Source organism: Fomitopsis serialis (assembly GCF_022376445.1).
Source record: "Fomitopsis serialis strain Sig1Antser10 chromosome Unknown B0H18scaffold_362, whole genome shotgun sequence".
NCBI lineage: Eukaryota > Fungi > Basidiomycota > Agaricomycetes > Polyporales > Fomitopsidaceae > Fomitopsis > Fomitopsis serialis.
In genome coordinates, this window is record NW_025955322.1 from 8,137 (window position 1) to 28,417 (window position 20,281).

The following is a 20,281-nucleotide window of genomic DNA, read 5'->3' on the forward strand; positions in this document are numbered from 1 at the left end:
AATGACCGAAGCCCCGATCGTAGATTACCAATCTCAGATCCTTTCCGGCGATATCCGGCTAAACTCTCTCTCTCTCTCCGGTGGCGCATTGCGCTCCTTGTACCTTGACCACTACATCCATCTCTCTGTAATGCAGCAGATGTATTCTTCTCAGCCAGCAGCCGAATGGATCCTTTTTTCATATACAGGAAGCCACACAGAGCATGTGGTAGTTCAACCTGATTTCGCAGCAACGTTCTTCATGGTAATTGGCCAACCGTGTGTTTCCATGCCCGATAAAGGTCTCGCCCATATGCTCCTCGGCGTCGGAGCATGTCGAACTCGGGGCCTGAGTCCATAAAGCACCATCTCGGCCATCCAGCACAGCCATCCTTTTCAACATCTTCACCACCATGTCCTCCCCCAACGGTCTGGTCTGCTTTACCAACTGTTTGTTGCCTTCAGAGGATGGGAGCCTCATTGAGCGCGATCTATGGATCGATGAGCGTCGGGGAGTCGTCTTAGATTCGCAGGTATGTCCGGCGTGTCGAATTCGAAGTGACCGTGCTGAGCATAGACATAGAAAACCTTCTTCATGAGGAGGGAGCGTCCCGATAGAGTGATCGACCTCGGAGGCAACATCCTCAGGTAAGTAAGATCCGCGAACCGTCGTGTACAGATAGGCGACTGATGCCGTAAACAGCCCCGGGTTCATGGACATACAGATCAATGGAGCCTACGGCTTCGACTTCTCCGTATATGACGGAGACGATGAAGTGTATAGGAACGGAATGCGCCATGTCGCTGAGAAGATCATCGAGACGGGTGTAACATCGTGAGCTCCTTCCATTCAATCATTACACTGTCCGATTGACCTTCATTATAGTCTTGTCCCCACTATCATCGTGCGTTCGATCCTCAAACCTGAGATGCAGATTGATGATCCACCCTAGACCCAAGAAAAGTCCCTCTACCCCAAACTGCTCCACCTCCTGCGCCCCTTTGCATCCGCTACTACAGCTACACTTCTCGGATGGCATGCCGAAGGCCCCTTCATCCAAATGGCGAAACGTGGTGCGCACGCCCCGCAATTCCTGGTGCCCGCGCGCGAAAGCTTCGCCTCATTCGAGGAGTTGTACGGTGCCCAGAACCTCGTAGACGAAGAGGACTGGCTCATGGCCGAGGGGAGCGATGTCGGCGTGCGCATTGTCACCGCAGCACCGGAGATCGAAGGCGTCATGTCTTCTATTCCAGAGCTGATCAAGCGCGGCGTCGTCTTCTCCATTGGGCACAGGTAAGAGCTACTGCCGTATCATTGGCGCAGTGCTTATGTGGGGGACAGTATCGCGACGACAGCCATTGCGACGCACGCCGTGTACCATGGTGCGCGTCTCATCACCCATCTATTCAACGCGATGCCGCAGCTGCACCACCGCGACCCATCCATCATCGGTCTCCTCGGGGCCTCGCCCTCGCTTTACCCGCCCGTGTCCACCCCCGCGTCTCCTGCTTCGCCAGCCTCACCCGCATCAGGATCCTCGCACGCGCGGCAGGTGTCTCTGAGCAAGCGGCTCGCGCAGCTGCAGATCGAGGCTCCGGGCTCCCCGGCGGCTGCTCCGAAGGCGACATCGGAGGCGTTCGATGACCAGCAGACGCCGCCACAGACCCCGATCCTGCGCGCTCTCGCGAACACGGGCGACTTGAACCTGCGGAAGGGCAAGGTCGACGAGTCGTTCGAGCGTCCATTCTATGAGCTGATCGTGGACGGGATCCACTCGCACCCGAACTCTGTCAGAGTGCGTGCGCTCATTCGGCTTGTTGTGTTGCGCTGATTTGACTTCCTTTGTCAGTTGGCGTATTCTTCTTACCCGGAGGGCTGTATTCTAATTACAGATGGTGAGCGTTCCCCGGCGATCCTTGTGTGTTCGAAACAGAAGGACCCTGACGCGTAGACAGCGATGAAAATCTTGGACCCGCATCTGCATGACGGTGTGCACGAGTGGCGCGACGGGAAGCGCTTCGTGAAGGAGGGCGACAAGCTCTACCTCGAGGGCACGGACACCCTCGCAGGGAGGTACGTGCCGCGTGTTCATTCACCACCCTGCCCGATTTTCACCGCGAGCTTAGCGTGGTCACTCTGGACAAGTGCGTGCGCAACTTCTCGCGGTTCACGGGATGCTCGCTCGGCGAGGCGATCAAGTGCGCGACGTTCAACCCGGCGAGGTGGGTGTCATGTGCCTTCTTGCTTTGCATTTGTGTGTCGTGGGATTCACTGACGTGCCGGATCGCAGGTGCCTGGGGATTGAGAATAAGAAGGGCACCCTACGCCCGGGCGCAGACGCTGATTTGGTCGTGCTCGACCGGAAGGGCAATGTGCAGAGTACCTGGGTCAAGGGTAGGGAGGTTTGGAAGAAGAACTAATCAAACGGTAGACTGTTCCAGGGACCTCGTCAGTCATGTATCCCTAACTGCTTTAGATGTTGCATTGCGTCATACCATGCGGCTAGTTCATGAGAAACTTTGAGATTCTGTGACAAGTAGGCTCTTCAGGATGTAACTTACTACAGCCTTCTTCCAGTCACAGCCGATATGGCTCTCCAGTCAAATACTAGGTACGGAGGTTCGTGAAAGGAGTTTCAATTGAACGCGGTGCATAATGTAGACTACGTATTATGGCCGTTTGCGAAAGAGTTGGCGGTGGCGCATTTCCGTTAACAATAATACCACCACCCGCTCCTCGTCAAACCCAACCCTTTGCTGCACCTGCCGCTCGCCGAACACAGACGGAGAATGATGAGAATAGAAACTGCGGTACAAATGCAAAATGTAGCCGCGACTTCCAATCTCACCAATTGATTCCCGGAGTTCTCGGGAGCCGGATCGATACAGAGATGATCAACTGCGTCATCTACGTCCTTGCTGACGAGTTCCATCCTCGTTCTTCGGGGTGTGCCTGCGAAAGCTTCGCGAGCCAGGGTACCCGACGGAGCTGCTGCAGCTGTAGATCTGTGCGGGGGCACATTTCTCACGGATTGTCACTTGGTTATTTTCTACCGAAATGCCAGTTAGAGCGTATTACGCGAGAGCGACTTCGACGTCGAATCGACGATCACCTCGCTGTCAGGGTGAGGCTCGCGCGACGACTTCTTTCTCTTCCCAACCACCATCACTGGGCAGCGAACGCGGCGCATGGCGCGCTACACGGCGCGTTGCACGGCGACGAGATGGCGTCGAATCAGGATGTCCGGACCCGTGTGCCCTGACATACAGAGCGCAGCGTGGGAAGCGCTCCAGGATCCGGTCAGCCGCTATATTATCTTCTCCATTCGCCATGACCCGCCATAACATTATCTGACTCCCTCGCGCAACCACAGCTAGCCTGCTGCAAGCCGCCATGGCCAGCGAACAATCTTCTCCCTTCACCTATCCGTCCACGAATTACCAGTTTCCTACCCACCGCCTGCGGCGGCTCCGCAATCCAGACAAGCAGCCTCTCGTGCTCGTAGCATGCGGCTCCTTCAGCCCCATCACCTACCTCCACTTGCGCATGTTCGAGATGGCCGTCGACTACGTCCGCCAGAACACAGACTACGAGATCGTCGCCGGCTACCTCAGTCCCGTCAGTGACCAGTACAAGAAGCCCGGTCTGCTCAGCGCACGCCATCGGTGAGTCTGTGCACCTGATCTCGAGCTGCTTCGTTGCATTGGATGGCACGACGAGTCGGGCCTCAATATGGGTGCACAGGGGGGACGAATGGGTTTGGCGTAGTCATGTCCGATGCCGCTGACTGTGCCATTGACCTTCACCGCCATGCCCGTAACCGGTGACTTGGGGTACAGGCCTCAGACACGCTCAGTCGCCTGTACGCCACCAAGCCACAGAGCGCCGTGCTATGGTGCGAACAATCTTCCCCGCACGGACCTCCGACCTGCTTAGGGAGCACCCAGATTACCTGAGCCTATGGGCGGGTCAGGTCGGCAGCTGTGAGACTGCGAGGGTTCTTGCATTCGTCACTTCCTGCGCGCTCACCAGACACCTCGCGTGACCGTTGGCCATCCTGTGTCAGGCTATCGCGGGCTGCTGCGGATTGCATGCAAGAGAACGAGGCTTGCGCTATCTGCATCGTGTTCGCATTCACGTTGCGTATGCTTTCAGCGAGCGTATCTATTCGCTCTGACATGGTATGTTTCTGCGGCCGCCGTGCCCGTGTTGAAATTCTATTCCGTTTAGTCGTCAACTAGACATTTACTGTGCGTCGTGTGAACAGACACTGACGATTGCCTCCGCTAGTGTTCACATGTGCAACATCGCCGCCGAGCAAACATCAACATGGCTCACGGTTGACCCATGGGAGGCCCTCCAAACCTACCAACGAACCGCTGTCGTGCTCGACCACTTCGACTTCGAGATCAACACTGTCCTCGGCGGGATCGCATCACCGGACGGGACGATGAAACCCGCGCGGATCATGCTCCTCGCCGGCTCCGACCTCATCGCGACGATGAGTGAGCCGGGCGTGTGGTCTGAGCCTGATTTGGATCACATCCTGGGCCGGTACGGTGTCATGATTATCGAGCGCGCGGGTGCGGACATGGACCAGGCGATTGACTCGCTCTCACGGTGGCGACACAATATCCACCTCATCCACCAGCTCATCCAGAACGATGTCTCGTCGACCAAGGTCCGCCTCTTCCTCCGCCGCGGCCTCTCCGTGCGCTACCTCCTTCCTGCACCCGTCGTAGAGTATATCGAGGAGAACGGGCTGTACTCAGACGAGGGCCCGACCGCGAGCGCTGCCAGCGGCGCGGTGGTCGCGGAAAAGGAGAAAGGGAAGGGGAAGGAGAGCGAGCCGGGCTCAAGCGGTGCCAAGTCATGATGTCCGTCAGGCATGGAAGAAAAGTATAGAGCGGGACAGCAGTATGCGGGGGACATTTGTACGTTGCGCGTGGCACACTAGATTGCGCTGGTTTATCTATTCTGTATTTGTGGATTTCTGATTTGTACGTGATACTTCATCCTCTTATGCAGTCGCGATACGGGGCCGATTGGTCGTCGTGCTACCTGCTCTCAGCGCTGTTCAGCTATTGTGAGATGATCGGTGACTCTCCAGCTCCTCCAGTTGGAGAAGGGTCGTCGTGCACACGATGCTCAACCCACAAGAATGAATCTTCGTCTAGCTGGTGTTGAGCGGAGTAGACAGGGATAATTTAGGCTGCATGCCTCCGAATCGCTGCATTACATACTTAGAAGACATCCGGCTAGGCAAGAATGCAGCAATCCTAAGGTCGAAGACCATTGCTCATTGCGGGTTAGAGTCAGATATGGTACAGATCGTGTGACTTCTTCATTGGATTGTCCTCAGAGGTTGGCCTGTAGCCAGGGGTAGATCTGCAGCTTCTCCTTGTCCCACTGCATCATCGTCTGCGTTAGCACGGCATCACAACTTGGAAGGCGGCGAATGGATGGGACGTACCACCCCGGTCTGGTAGTAGAGATCCGACTCGATCACCTTCCGCACAGTCTCGATGCTGTCTGCCTCGAAGACCATCATCGAGCCCACGAGCTTCTTCTCCGCGGTCGGAGACGCGATCGACTCGGGCGTGAGCAGCCCGCCACCGAACTCTACAACCAGCCACCATCTACATTAAGCTCCACGTCGTCACGGACGGCCACACGGCACGCACTGAGAACTCCATTCGCATACAGCGACTTCGCGTTCACGAGGTGCGACTCGCGCACGGCCATGCGGCGGCTGAACGCCTCGGGGTCGGTCAGGTCGGGCGCCCACACGGCGAACTTGTACAGCGTCGGGCCTGAGGTCGTGGACATCGCTCTGGATTGGAATGGGGGCCTGCGGGTGAGAGCGTTGAACACTGTGCGAGCTGGGAACACTCGAGCGGGATTCATAAGTAGACGGTCTCAGGTCAGGTCCAGGAATGGCGGGCCGGAAGCTTATAAAGATTGTTCAAGAGACTGACACGGAGTCACGATGCATCTTGGCCCACGGATCGCTATCAGACAGTCGACGGTGAGTTGGTGACCCCGAAGAAAACAGTGGTGAGCTCACAGGGCGGGACTCGGAAGTTCCTGCTCATTCGAGGTACTTACCACGGATATCATCTGTGTGGCAGTTGGCTTCTAGCGCCAGATCTAGAACCTTGCAAGTGACTACCTGAATCGCAACGCAGGCCATACCGAATGCACGAGGTTACACACTAGACCATACTAGATCCAGGTATATCGTACTGTACAAAGTAATGACAGCGACAGAGTACATGCCAGCGACAGAAGTTCATCACAGAGGGTTTAAAAGTAGTGTCTGCAACAATTAGTGGAAGCAAGGAGTCTCACAGAGCATACAAAATGCGTGGAAGAAGTCCGATTGAATGCAAGGTTCATGAGAAAGGTTCAAGTGTTCAGTGTTCAGCAGTTCATAGGCCCGCGGCCGACGCAAGCAAAGTGAAGTTCGGCGTGCCGAGCCCGGTAACCTGAAAATCGATCCGCCGTCAGGTTTCGTCCATCTGCAATAAGGAACTCGTCACTCACAGGATCCCATCCCTGGGCAGCGTAGAACCCGGTCGTGCCCCCACTGCACGCAAGGTTATTCCCGTCCACAATATCATTCAGCGCGCCCATCCCCGACGCGGTGCTATACAGCCACGGGTTCAAGAAGCCAAGCACGCTCTTGCCCGCGCCCAGCAGCTGGTCATTGAGGAGCGCGATGATCGCCGCGAACGTCGGCGTCGAGCAGCTCGTCCCGCTCACGATGAGCGTCGCCGAGCCGGACTTGATGTCGTACCGCGTGCCGTAAGCGGAAACGTCCGGGTACGCGCGCCCGGAGGCGTTGAAGAGCCCGCTCGAGTTCGAGCCGAGCGCGGAGAGGTAGGAGGCGACCGCGTCAGATTGGTAGGCGGGCTGGCCGAAGTAGTTGGAGAAGCCGCCGCCGGAGAAGCTTGCGGCTACTTCGGTGGGCTGGGAGGTGGTTGCGCCGATGGTGGTCACGCTGCGGGAGGTTAGACTAGGGGAGGAAAGCAGGGCACGCGAACGTACTAGGGGCAGCTGGCGGGGAAGACGGGTACGAATTCTGTGCAGTTGTCGGAAGCCTGGTTGCCAGAGACGCCTCCGTCGCCCGAAGCATAGAGGATGGAGACGCCTCGGGCACCCAGTTGAGCATAGGCGTTGCAGATGGAACTGTAAGGATGCTAAGCAAGGATCCGACAACCGTCAGGAGCCGACCTACTTCGCGAGGTTCTCAGAGAGGACATTCTCGTTGTCACCGTAGCTGGTGGACACGACTTGAGGCGGGTTGTCCATGGACAAGAGGTAGTTTGCGGCATCGAGAAGCGCGTCGTCAAATGACCCGCCAACGGTCATGAAGAAAGCGGGTACGTTGGTGGCAAGGCCGACGGCGTACTCCACGTCAAGATTCTATACCAAGATGTCTTCAGCCAAGCACTCGCATTCATAGCAGTCGAAGTACTGACCGCCTCGGTTCCCGCGTTCTCTCTCCACTGCGGATCCGTACCGTTGTTGACGCTGATCACTGAATAAGTCGTGGAGTTGCTAACATCGGGTCGGTACGTCGTCAGGAAGCTCTGTGCAGTCGCATCAGCCTGATCGGTATGCCGAAGACATCGCAGCACACCTGGAGATCCGCTTCTTCGGCATAGATCCCATCGTAGCCTGTCACCGCGATCTGGTTGGAGGACTGGGTGGCCGGCGTGGTCGGGATGCCATACATCGCCTGCAGGCACTCTGGTATCATGTTCGGATTGCCAGAGCCGCATGGCGTGACTGCGCGAGCTTCTACTTCGCCGGTATCCTCGCGTCTTGTCCAGGACTCCAGAATGGGCGAGTGATTGATAAGCGAAGGAAACCTGCGGGTCAATGCGTTGATCTAGCAGGTGTCAGGCTGGAAGAGCGGGACACGAACGTGGTCGTCGGGTGGACGCAGTCGATATGGGCCTGCAAGTCTGTAGGGAGAGAGTACTCGAGCGTGCGGATGGTGTCTGCGCCGGTGCTGTCGTGCGTGAAGAGCGAGTAGTCGGCGAGCAGGAGCGAGTTAGCCTGCGCGACGGACACGTTGACCGCAAGCCAGTCTCCTGCTGGTGAGACTGCGGTGGCGTTCAGCCCGTGCTCGTTGAGCCAGGCTGTGACAGCTTCCGTGCTCTCCGACGTGGGCGCAACAAAAGCTTCAACCTGATACATGATAAGTTCGGGTTATGATACTCGCGCTTGTAGACAATCAAAGACCTCACGTACCTCCTCTTTCGACAGATGCTGACCGTACTTGTCACTCGATGGATCGCTCACATCGTTCAGCGCATCATACAAACCCACGAGATTATTCTGCGCCAAACCGATGCGTAGACTCAGCGTATGGTCCGCATTTGCCGCGCCATTGAGAGTGAAACCATTCGGTGCCTCATCGCGTCTTTCATGAACTTGCAAGGAACGTGTGGTGGATTTGCCGAGAACGAGCGTGGAGAGCAAGAGAGCAACAGTGCAGGCGGCTACCATGGTGGCCGACTGCTGCAAATCCGAACGGAATAACAACACACCGCGACTCGAAGAGGACGTGGTGGTTGAAGCGGGAGAAGGGGAACAATACGCGCAGGCGCACCACTTCATCTCTTCAACGTCCGGTGATCACCCTCGAAATTCACCCGTCCCGGCGCCGACCACGCGCGCACTTGGGCCCTCGACGCAACCGGGCATTGTACAAGCGAAATTGACAGGAAGATTAACCCCACATCTTATGCTTGGCAAAGAGCTCGTCCTCCGATAGTCTTGATACCGAGGCTGCTTGAAGCCAATCCACTGTGGGCGTTGGAGGCATTTGCTTTGATTTGGTTGGTCGAAGGGCGCAGTGAGATGCAAAGAGTCTGGACGGTATGTTATAAATATGGTTTGAGTATGGTTGCATGCCACAATGCGACTGGTCTTGATATTCAAATTCAAACCCAGCTATACTTGCAGTCAGTGACTCGGCGGCTCTGCTCTGTACTCACACCGCCGGCCGCAGACCGCGACGCGACACTCACCTGCGTACCACCATTTTTGCGCATATATAATACCTTTCTTGTTGTGCCTTGCTATACGTGCTGTATTGATTGAAGACTGGCCTGAGCCGAAGGAAAGATGTGCGTCACCCTCGAATCAGACTGATGTCTCGACCTGAGCTTTCAACTCATGATGGCGTGAAGCCTGAGCAGTGTTGGTCATGTACCGCTTCGCTATGCCTGCGTAGACAATGCGCACATTTGCGCCGTACATTCTCCAGACGACGCGTTTGACCAGCCCAAACGAAGAAGATAACCAGCGGTCCTGACGCGTCGACGATCTCAGCGGCGCGTGCAGACCGTGCGATGTCAGCGCCTCTCGACGCGATCGTCCTCGAGACCACATGTTTATGTTGCGTGTGTAAAAAACGGTGTGTGATCGCCGAGACTGCAGGAAGACTCGAATTGAGACAGCGATATCGGTCTCACGAGGCGTTCGCGGTTCCAGCGCATAGCCATCGCCGATCTCGAGCTCAGGCGGGAGGTACAAAAGCCTACCTGTGCCAGATACTTCGATCCCAGTCCAGGGCCTACTCTCTGCGCCGACATTGTCAAGTATGGTAAGCTTCCTCTGGGCAGTGGTGGCCGCCTCGGCTTTGGGTGTCGCGTGGGGCAACCCTTTGGCTCGCCGGACCTTGCAGCTACACGAGGCTCGTGCAGCGGCTCCGAGTGGTTATACGCTCATTTCTTCTGCATCCCCGGACACGGTACTCAATCTTTGGGTCGCACTGGTGCAGAGCAATATTGACGGACTGCTTGACACACTCTACGACGTCAGTGATCCCGAGAGTCCGAACTACGGCGAGTACTTGACCAAAGAGGAGGTACGTTTGTCTGCCGTTTGTTTCGTTTCTGAGTACACCCTGAACTCTGTGTTAGGTCGAAGCCTTTGTCAAGCCCGCGCAGGATAGCATCGACGCTGTTTACGCATGGCTTGGGGACAACAACCTCACGGCAACGCCCGTATCACCTTCGGGCGACTGGGTCGAGGTCAACATACCAGTCAGCAAAGCAAATGAGCTCCTGGACGCGGACTTCTCTATCTTCAAACACGAAGCTACAGGCACGCAGACAATCCGGGCTTTGCAATACTCGATCCCTGTGGAACTAGCGGAGCATGTGGATCTCATCCATCCCATCACCAGGTTCGCAGAGTATCTTGATACGTCCACACGCACTGACGTGGATGGAGCCTAGCTTCCCGGCGCAAATCGTAAACAACACTGCACCCGCTTTTGTTGCGGCCGCAAGCCCCCACAGCCCGACCGTTACCCGTGATACATCGAATGTCACCGCTGTTTGTGGACCTTACAACCAGCCGAATATCACAGTAGCATGCCTCCAGTACCTGTATGGCATTCCGACTTCTCCCGCGACGAATCCCGACAACGGCATCGTGGTCGCCGGATATGTAGAGCAATACGTGAACGCGAACGATCTGAAGGTCCGCTATCATGAATGTCGAGGGAACATGATTCGAGCTAACTTGCTGCGCTCAGATATTCCTGGAGAAGTACAGGCCAGATATAAATCCTGCGACGACCTTCGCGACAGAGACGATCGACGGAGGCAGTAACCTGCAGAATGTTACCGCTGGATCTGAAGGGGTAAGGGCATCGATGTTTTCGGAACGGAGCCAATCTAACGAAGGAGCAGAATCTCGACATACAGTATACCGTCGGCCTTGCCACGGGCGTCCCAGTGACCTACCTCCTGGCCGGAAACGACACACATGACGGGCTGTCCGGCTACCTCGACACGGTGAATTATGTCCTCAATCAGACATCGCCGCCTCCGGTGATGACGACGAGCTACTCATCCAACGAGGATGTGATCTCGGAGAAACTGGCATAGTGCGCATATCTTCGTCATGAGAGAACCTTGGCAACACTGACTCAACCGCTCGCGCCCTCGTGCAGTAACCTTTGCAACGCGTATGCACAACTCGGCGCGAGGGGTGTCTCGATCATTTTCTCTTCGGGCGACGGTGGCGTGTCAGGCACAGGCTACCAAGATTGCACGACCTTCGTTCCCACATTTCCCAACACCTGCCCATAGTGAGTCAAAGCCGTCGTCGCCCACACCACAAGAATCTGACATACCATCCTTGTTGCGTAGCGTGACTTCGGTTGGTGCCACGGGTGCGGACATCAACTGGGCAGACCAACAAGGCGTGCCCTTCTCGGGCGGCGGCTTTTCCAACTACTTCCCCATGCCGACCTACCAGTCTTCTGCGGTCTCGGCTTACCTCAAGCAGCTCGGCAGCAATGACACAGGGCTATACAACGCGTCCGGTCGCGGCTTCCCGGATGTCAGCGGCTTCGGCGTGGATTTCGCTATGGTGCGGGACACTAAGTCACCGCTACCTTGGGACAGTGGCCAAATTGGTCGGGCAGCGCCCAGGTAACCCCAGCCTAGGGCTGGCTACCGCATTTGGCCATCTAAACGCCCATTTGTAAGCAGATCGGGCATCTGAATCTCTTATGGAGACGGTGGTCACCCGCGGAAGGTGGGCGCCTAGAGGCCCAGGCCCAGCGCTGGTAGACCGGGTTGTGGGCGCTACTGAGGTGAGACTTGCCATGTTGGGTGGCTACACGTGACCTGGCCAAATTCCCATCACTCAACTTCGTCAATTTTGAGTGTTGGGAAAATCCGTCTAGTAGGATTGTTCCTAATGCTAATTGGAGCAATTCTACAAGAGGGATAAGGATTCGGGCGAAATCTGGCGCCTACCGAAACGTTGTTTCAAAGTAGCGGTGACTTAGTGTCCCGCACCATACCGTGGTCGGTGGCGCCTACGCTCCGACGACGGGCACGAGCTGTTCGACGCCAATGTGGGCGAGCGTCATCGCGCTGCTGAACGACGAGCTGCTCAATGTAGGCAAGCCCGTGCTGGGCTTCTTGAACCCGTGGTTGTACTCGAAGGCAGCGGGTGCAGTGACAGATATTGTGAAGGGAAATAACAAGCAGTGCCTGGAGTCCGATGGCTCCGTGGCTGGCTTCGTGGCGACGACCGGGTGGGACCCTGTAAGTGCATTCCAGCTACCGAAGGAAACGAAGGGACTGATTGCGCCGCATCGTGCAGGTCACCGGTCTGGGGACTCCTCTCTACGACAAATTGAGAGCGGCGGCAGGGCTCTGATCATTGCCAATAGTTTGCGGCATATGCCTTCGAGGCGTGAACTACCAATGGACAGGGACACTCGAGGACTCTGCACGGACATAACACGGACTGGTATTGTATGCCTCGAATAATGATTCTCATGCTTTGATATGTACTGACGATCTCTCACATCACGACATTCGAGGCTGTGAAGTTCTGTCAAGCTCAGCGTGGTCGACCGAATCCGGCAACGCTCATGCAGTTATCGTTAGTCCACACTTCCACGCTCGAGTACTTGTCTGCTGAGCTTCGGGACACTGTTCGGGTCTGCCAGGAATGCCAAATGGGCTACCGAGACACGTCAGAAGCGTCGGCCCACATACACCGTGCTGCTCAGGCAATGTTGCGAGAATGGCGCTACGAACCATTTGCAGTATTGCCACTGCGCACCAGACCCGACAAGCCTCGCTTCTCTTACGATCGGTTATGTTTGCGTACATATCAGGCAAGGCACTTGTCCGACTGCCTGCCTCCTGCTCGGATCCGTATGTAATGCGCGGGCGGTTGGCTCATGCGCGCACTGCATATAAGATGCAGAGGAGCAGAGCTAATCTGCATCCAGAGCCTCCGAGTCAGTACTCAGTCCTCAGCCAACATGTCTCAAATCAACCTGCAGATCACGTACTTCGTCTGGGCTCCGGACAGCAAAGTCGGCGACGTCATGCAGAAACGTAAGGCCGTCGACAGCGAGCACAACGAGTGGATGGAGGCCCGCCGCGCGGATGGCATTCTCCGTAAGTCGACTTGTCACGTCCAGCCACATTGCTCTTGTGTCTGATGTTCTTGTTCGTTGACAACCTGTGGACTTCATCTAGAGTTCGGTGGTGCGATCTTGAACAAGGACGAGAAGTTGCCGCTCACGGTTGTTCCCGACATCGCTGGGACCTTGCTGATCGTCAAGGCCGACAGCCTGGAGGCTGCACGCAAGCTCATTGAACAGGAGCCGTACTACAAGGCCGGTGTGGTAGGTCGTTACTTCTTCGACGGGTGACTGCATTGCTAAACTGCTTGGAATTCTACTAGTGGGACACGAGCGACATCAAGATCGGACCTGTCCTTTCCAGGGCTTAGGATAGAATGATGCGACGAGCCTCGATATGTCAAACGGCACGTACCAGTTGGATATGAGTTATGGCAATGCTATGGTGTTGGCGATGACCTGAATTTGAGCCCATATTCGACACGTCGCTAACTATTTGAACTTGAGTCCCAGACGCGTCACGGTCGAAGCTGCCGTTGTCCAGTCAGATGTCTGAAGCATTGTCGCGCTATCCATGTCTCAGGAGCCAGGAATGCGCGTGTCCTCAAGGCTTGTGCCAGCGGTTTCGGGAACCTGGAAGGATGTTCCAAAGCCGTAGTATGCACATGGCAGTAGTCACGGCCTATGCTCTTCAAGCAGAAATTGGTATATGATGCACAGCATACTTACCAGCAGAAGTTTCCCCTAAGGCAGTTGTATGTGGACACGACGCTTCAAGCTTCAAGCTCAAGTTCAAGTTCCTGCTCAAAGCGCGTCAGTACTTGCATCGCGCGCAAGAGCTTGCCCTGAATGCATCATGTGATTACGACGCGCACCGACGCGACGTCACCACCGTGACCATCACCCGGTAAGTTACTTACTACGTCTTGAGCAGTACATTGTCATATGTACGAACAACTGTCCCGAGGAGGAAATCTTGATTTTGCTTCTCCTTGATGGTGTACATACTCACAATTCTGACAACAGTTGTTATTGATTGAAAGCTTTGAACCTGGCTGAGGCCGCGGGTGCGGTTTACAAGTGGTAAGTCTTCGTTGACGTGTATGCGACACTATGGGTACGGAAGAGGCGTTATTCAGCGTCTTCCTAACCTTTTTGTAGATAGTTATCTTACCATGCCTTTCAAGCGACCTGCTCCTGAACCGCATCCTCGCTCTGACTCTCAGTCACTGGAATCTTCCTCGTCGGCTCTCCAGCCATCGAAGCATGCCCGTCTGGAGCCTTCAGAGAAGGCCATACCAGATGTCACGTTGTACATTGTTCAGGCTAAGCTGGATCCGTCCAGTCTATCGGAGCTCTTCCGGCTCGCGGAGAGACATGCACAACGCCTATGTTCAAACGCGACCGAGGCTGACGTGATAATCACAACCATTCGCATGAGGAGGCGTTTGGAACGACACATACCATGGACTCTTGCTGTGAGTACAACCGCTGGTTTTTACCTACCTGTAGCTGAGCTGAAACTCCCTGCAGAAACAGAAGGCGATAGTAACGCCTCAATGGCTCCGGGACTGTGTCAAGCAAAACAAAGTTCTCCCATGTGTCGATTATGCTGCAATCCAGGAGCTACGGACTGAGACCGAGAAAAATTGCCCAGAATGCAATCTTGCACCGTGTCTTTGCGGCGACTCAGATTCAGAAGTAGAGACACCATCCAGTCCTGCCATCGTGAAGCACACAGGCTTACAAACACCACCGCAATCTCTACGCTTGTCGTCGCCTGCACCTCCGCTCGAGCTTCTCATACCCCGACGTCGCCCCTTCCTCCCTCCGCAGACCAGCCAGCGTCGTCGAAGCACAGGACCACAAAGGCTGGGCTCGAGGAGACGCAAGAGTCAGACATGCACGCCAAGATTCCTGCTCGTCTCCTGCATCCGGACCCATCTATCCCGACGCCTCTGGACAAGCTCAATCATGCGTCTCGATACGCGTGCCAGCGTGCATCCCCCTTACATGCCCCAATCAAGAGCTCGTACGGGAGCTCGATATCGTGCATCGCTCTCGTGCTATGGAGGGCGAAGAACGCAACGCGTTGATTACCAGCGCGCAATCTCGGTGATCAAAGGTCAGGAAGACCACACTTGTTTTTCGGTGCTCGCTGACTTATCATCGATGTCGGTGCTGCAGCGTATCCGCATCGGATCACCTCCGTCTCGCAGGTGCAGAAGCTTCCTTTCATTGGCCAGAAGACTGGTACCATGGTATGTCCTCTCTGGGTATCGGGTCTACTGGGAATCAACGCACGTCTGCGTAGGTAGAGGAATTCATCGACACGGGAAAGATCGAGGAAGCTCGTGTGTCTCTTCAGCCGCATTGCGCTGGCTTCGCCTCACCTATGCTTTATCGCAGAAACTATCCTCGCATCGGACCGCTTCAAAGCCCTCAGCCTCTTACCTCCGTCTATGGCATCGGGCCCAACACCGCTCGCCGCCTCTACAGTCTCGGCCTGCGCTCTATCAACGACCTCGAGATCTACTATGGCGTCGAGCGCGACGAGCCACAAGCTACTGGCCCGTCGGAGCTGCAAGAGGTCGAGATGCAGAAGCGGCCTCATTATTGGCGCGGGCAGGACCAGGATAAGGGCAATCGCAAGCATGGTAAGCTAGGAGGGAGCTTCGGGGTGAGAAGGGTGAGGGCGATGAAGGTCTGGGAGATAGCTGGATCCGGATCGCGCTGGAACTGAGGGAGGACCTTGCCATCAAGTACGTGCGACTCGGATACGTCGGCTGCTTGGTGGTTTGCTGAGGAATCTGGAACAGGATACCACGAGCTGAGGTGGAAGAGATGGAGCGCATCGTTATGGCCGAGCTGGCCGAGCTAGAGCCAGGGTGCGTGAGCACGATCGTCGGGGGCTATCGGCGAGGGAAGCCGGAGAGCAATGACGTCGATATCGTCTTCACGCACCCTGACGCAGGGGTTGTGAAGGGGCTTTGCAAGCGGTTTGTGCGTAGGCTCTACGAACGAGGTGAGTCGGCACCGGCTCGTGTAGCAGACCGGAGGTTTCTGACTGGGCGGCAGGTATGGTCAGCCATGTAATGCGTACGTCGCTCGCGAATAGCCTGTGCTAGTCTCATACTGAGTGACCCACAGACCTGTCTGGCTTCCACGGCCATAATCCTTTGCGAACCACCCATTGGGATTCGCTCGAGAAGGCGCTCACCGTCTTCACGTTACCAAACTCATCGCCGTTACACAACGGTATCCGGCGGCGTCTTGACTTGATCTTCGCACCGCCCGAGGTGTATTGGACTGCTGTTATCGGTTGGTAAGTCCTAGTCTCATAGCGACGTCATGTCGTGTGTCTGATGAACGACACCCTCAGGTCAGGGTCAATCATGTTCCAGCGGGACCTCAGACAATGGGCCAAAGACAAGCTGTGAGTGTGCAACATTCCGTCGCACGAGCGACGCTGGCCTGATGTCATCCACGAAGTGCCATGAAGTTCGACAGCTCGGGAATGTAAGTGATACTCTTTGGTCATCGCTCTCGCCGTCTGCGCCTGCTCACTTTCGCACAGCACAAGACGGTACGACTCAAAGATGTTCTTCCCGAAGACAGAGAAGGAGGCCTTTGACCTCTTAGGACTCGAGTGGGTGGCGCCGGAATGGCGGAACGCAGATGCATAGGGTTAACTGCGCCGCTGAACATCACCAAACGCATGTCGTCTGTCACAAAGCACAAATTCTTCTGTCGCCTGCTGTATCGCCTCCTCGAGATCCTAGTAGCCCAGATGTCGTCCTGTAGCAATCCTGGTGTTTGTTGTCTCCACCCCGCGAATCTCGGTGATCCGAAGCTCGATTATCCAACCTGATTGTGTGATAGGTACATTGTGGTATATCAGGGGCCGTTCAGTTCGCAAACGCTTGAAGTCCGGTCATTGCCTTGCCGAGGATCAGCGTATGAATGTCCTGCGAAACATCAGTCATCAGTGCGCGATCCTTCATCGTACGACGACTGCTCCGACTCACGTATGTTCCTGACGTGCGTGTACGGGTCAATCCGACATTCAGCTTCACCACAGGAGGAAGAGAGAGGACGCGCACCTTCGTACGTGTTCACGACCTGCAGGTTCGCTACATGTCGGGCGACGTGGTACCTACAAACGTCGTTCGTTAGCTTGCGTGAGACCGCGGACCGGAGAGGGGGACTGACTCGTCGGAGCACGCATTCCCGCCCAGGATGTCGAGGACCCTCCTCGAGTGCTCCAGCGCCTTCCCGCAGTTGTTGCGCTTCACGAGACTGATCATCTCCGGCGCAACCTTGCCCTCGTCCTTCAGCCGGCCCACCTATCACAACACAACTACCCCGTCAGCAATCGCGCGAGACATCCGCGGCGGGACGAACGGGGACGCGACGCGCACCTGCAGAGTGGCGTGGAGTCCGAGGACGGCCTCCGTCTGCGCGTCGACAAGCTTCTTCTGCACGAGCTGGAAGGACGCGAGCGGGCGCTTGAACTGGTGCCGCTCGAGCGCGTACGCACGGGTGCGGTCGATGCAGTCTTCGAGCGCGCCCATGGCGCCCCACGAGATGCCGTACCTACCCAAGGCAACACGTCAGTGAGCTGCAGCTGGTCAGATGAGAGGTGGTAAGGGACATGCGCACCGGGCGCTGTTCAGACACCCGAAGGGCCCGCCGAGGCCCTTGGCTTTGGGGAGCAGCGCGTCGTGCCCGACCTTGACGCTGTCCATGAAGATGGAGCCGGTGATGGAGCAGCGCAGCGCGAGCTTGTGCTTGATCGCGGGCGCCGAGAGGCCCTTCGTGCCCTACGCCGTCTATCAGCGCTGTATCAGTGGCGGGGCGTGCGGGGTCCGACGCACCTTCTCGAGCAGGAACCCGCGCACTTTGTCGTCCCACTTGCAGCGTGCCCAGATGACGAATAAGTCGCTGGTCGGATCGTGAGGTTAGAAAAGGTCTGGGACGCTGGATAGAAGCGGACTGACGCGACGGGTGCGTTCGTGATCCATGTCTTGGCGCCGTTGATGACGAACCCGCCGTCGACCTCTTCGGCGACGGTCTCCATGCCAGCGGGATCAGAGCCGTGATTCGGTTCAGTGAGGCCCTAAGAGAGAATGGTGGTCATGATCTCAGCGAGCCGAAGAACGAGAAATAGGGGCATACGAAGCATCCGACGATTTCGGCCTTCGCTGTTGTCGTCGCCGGTTATTCATGCTGAGGCGGAGCGGACAGCAAAGTAACGGTACGCACCAAGACGTGGCAGATACTTTTCTTTCTGCGCTTCGCTGCCATACTCGTTGATCGGGTGCATCACCAGCGACGACTGGACAGACATGGTCGACCGGTAGCCGGAATCCACACTGCGTAAGGCAAGGCAGATCAACAACAATGCTAGGATGGTGGTAGCCCAGAGCACCTACCGTTCGACTTCGCGCGCGATGAGGCCATATGCTACGCTACTCACACCGGCGCAGCCATACCCTTGGATCGTCGGACCGAGGAACCCAAGCGCGCCCATGGCTGGTAGGACGTCATGATTGAACTCTATCGAGAGGCGCTATTAAGTCGTGCGAGCTAGAATACTTGAATGATATGCCTACCTTCTGTACGTAGTGCGTGGAGGACCTTCGGCATAAGGTTCTCCTACTGGGCGGTTCGTCACTAGAGCGATGAAAAGGGGAAGGCTAGGAACGTGCCTGACAGAAGGCTCGTGCGGTATCCCTAGCTCAAAGATTCGAATCCTAGACTGAATGAAGGAAAGCTGAGACATACCGGACAGCGATTTCTTCCTCCGTCAATAGGCTCTCCAAATTCAGGGGGTCCTGTGTTTCATGTGAGAGCCTGCGCCGCTGGAGAAGCAGCCCTCAACATACCTCCTGGTCGTACTTCGCAAATGCTTAACGCATGTAGACACCTCAATCAGCTGGGCACGGTAACTCTGAGCATTACAGGACATACTCGACTGCAAGCGTGTTGAGCCTGATACACTAGACTTCAGTCTGTGCAATCCAGCAGGCTGCCGACGAAGAAATACGCGCGGTAGAGAAAGCATGTTGAATCGCAAGCAGACAATCCTCAGTAATGCAGGGCGACGAGAATGAGGGAGGTAATGGCCGGTGTTCGACAACTGTGGTTAAATAGGTCGGAAGATCCCCGCCACAGACCCGCATGTGTGGGGTAGACGCGCGATCGGGATCAGGATCTAATTCAATGTTAAACGCGCACTTTCAGACCGACAACCCGACGACAGCCGACGGTGACCCAACCGCGAGTCCGCAGTCGTATGGGCTCGTATACACCGCAGAAATCTCTTGCTCTCGAAATCCCAAGCTACCCCGAATATTTGCGGTCCTCAATTCCTGCGTTATGCTTGCTCTCCTGCCAGACCACATTGCGGATCCTCAAGCAAGGGAAGGGCTATGAATATTGAAGCATTCCCCGCGGAGCCATCCCGGCCCATCCACATTGATCTCCGTCACTGTCGGCGGCAGTTCGACGTAATTATGTGTATGCAGTGAGTCACAAGATTCCATGTGTAAATTACGGCACGAGAAGCTCTCCATTTCGTGCAGGAAGACAATCACTGGAGTACGGAATCCTCAAGAAGTCAATTTCGATTTGACATATGATAAACGGATTCGCAGCCAGCGACAGGTGCTCAGTGTTGCGTCGAACGTTGAACACACGACCGACGCGGGACTCACGCTGCGGCGTCGAAGCTATGGCTCGTGCGATCGTAGAAGCGAAATGATCCGAAAGATCAGTCCTCCTTTTCTTGACTCCCACTCCAGGTTCTCAGTGCTACTTCGTTTGTCCACCGTCGTACGGGCTTTCGCGGTCATCCTTCACCAAAATAACACTTCGCGAGGGGGCCCAACACCCCATCCGTTTGGCCATTCGCTTGCCAGTGAACTCGACATCAACCTCCCATCCTCACGTACGCCGCCACATCTCTATGCCTAGCGCAATCACCAGCTGCGTAGCTGACGTAGACGTCGAGCGTCTCGAATGGAGCTTCGTGGGTCGCACGACAGATCACTCTCAGAGCTCATCGAGTCCTCATATAGGTTCCTCACATGCGCAGCCTTCGCCATTGTTGTGCATCATCGAGACCGCGCTTTCTATGTGGAAGATTCTCTCCTTGAACGCTGCTGTCGACTCTTCAGGAATTGGGCAGTCGACGTCGAGAGCAGCTATGTGTTCCGACAGCAAATGCTACTGCTGATGCGTCGGTGATAGATGACTGTCCGCCTTGAACATCTACGCATTGACAGATACCTACTAGGACAACACTATACACCCGTAGAGGATGAATTGAAAAAACCCTTTCGTGTATATAAGTTGGGATATTGCAGACGGGA

At 56.0% G+C, this 20,281-nt stretch overlaps 3 protein-coding genes across 3 annotated transcripts; 2 read left to right on the forward strand and 1 right to left on the reverse strand.

Moving 5' to 3' along the window:
- Window positions 1-14,080: 14,080 nt before the first annotated feature.
- Window positions 14,081-16,591, forward strand: B0H18DRAFT_1089366 (Nucleotidyltransferase; the record flags this gene model as incomplete). Its single annotated transcript, XM_048032259.1, has 13 exons — window positions 14,081-14,383; window positions 14,439-14,622; window positions 14,703-14,903; window positions 14,933-14,968; window positions 15,093-15,166; window positions 15,220-15,562; window positions 15,610-15,667; window positions 15,725-15,930; window positions 15,984-16,004; window positions 16,056-16,230; window positions 16,288-16,341; window positions 16,398-16,424; window positions 16,483-16,591. 13 exons carry the CDS (start codon window positions 14,081-14,083, stop codon window positions 16,589-16,591), a joined length of 1,791 nt encoding a protein of 596 aa, XP_047884831.1.
- Window positions 16,592-16,813: 222 nt separating this feature from the next.
- B0H18DRAFT_1171102 (acyl-CoA dehydrogenase/oxidase) lies at window positions 16,814-18,876 on the reverse strand (the record flags this gene model as incomplete). The annotated part of the gene is made up of 13 exons (XM_048035892.1): window positions 16,814-16,873; window positions 17,025-17,061; window positions 17,118-17,251; window positions 17,327-17,501; window positions 17,568-17,728; window positions 17,783-17,849; window positions 17,906-18,024; window positions 18,084-18,109; window positions 18,171-18,280; window positions 18,341-18,464; window positions 18,521-18,563; window positions 18,689-18,742; window positions 18,835-18,876. 13 exons carry the CDS (start codon window positions 18,874-18,876, stop codon window positions 16,814-16,816), a joined length of 1,152 nt encoding a protein of 383 aa, XP_047884832.1.
- A 328-nt stretch (window positions 18,877-19,204) lies between these two features.
- Window positions 19,205-20,243, forward strand: B0H18DRAFT_385933 (uncharacterized protein). The gene is made up of 4 exons (XM_048037870.1): window positions 19,205-19,434; window positions 19,493-19,857; window positions 19,921-19,938; window positions 20,005-20,243. Exons 1-4 carry the CDS (start codon window positions 19,340-19,342, stop codon window positions 20,154-20,156), a joined length of 630 nt encoding a protein of 209 aa, XP_047884833.1. The 5' UTR covers window positions 19,205-19,339; the 3' UTR covers window positions 20,157-20,243.
- The last annotated feature ends 38 nt before the right edge of the window (window positions 20,244-20,281 follow it).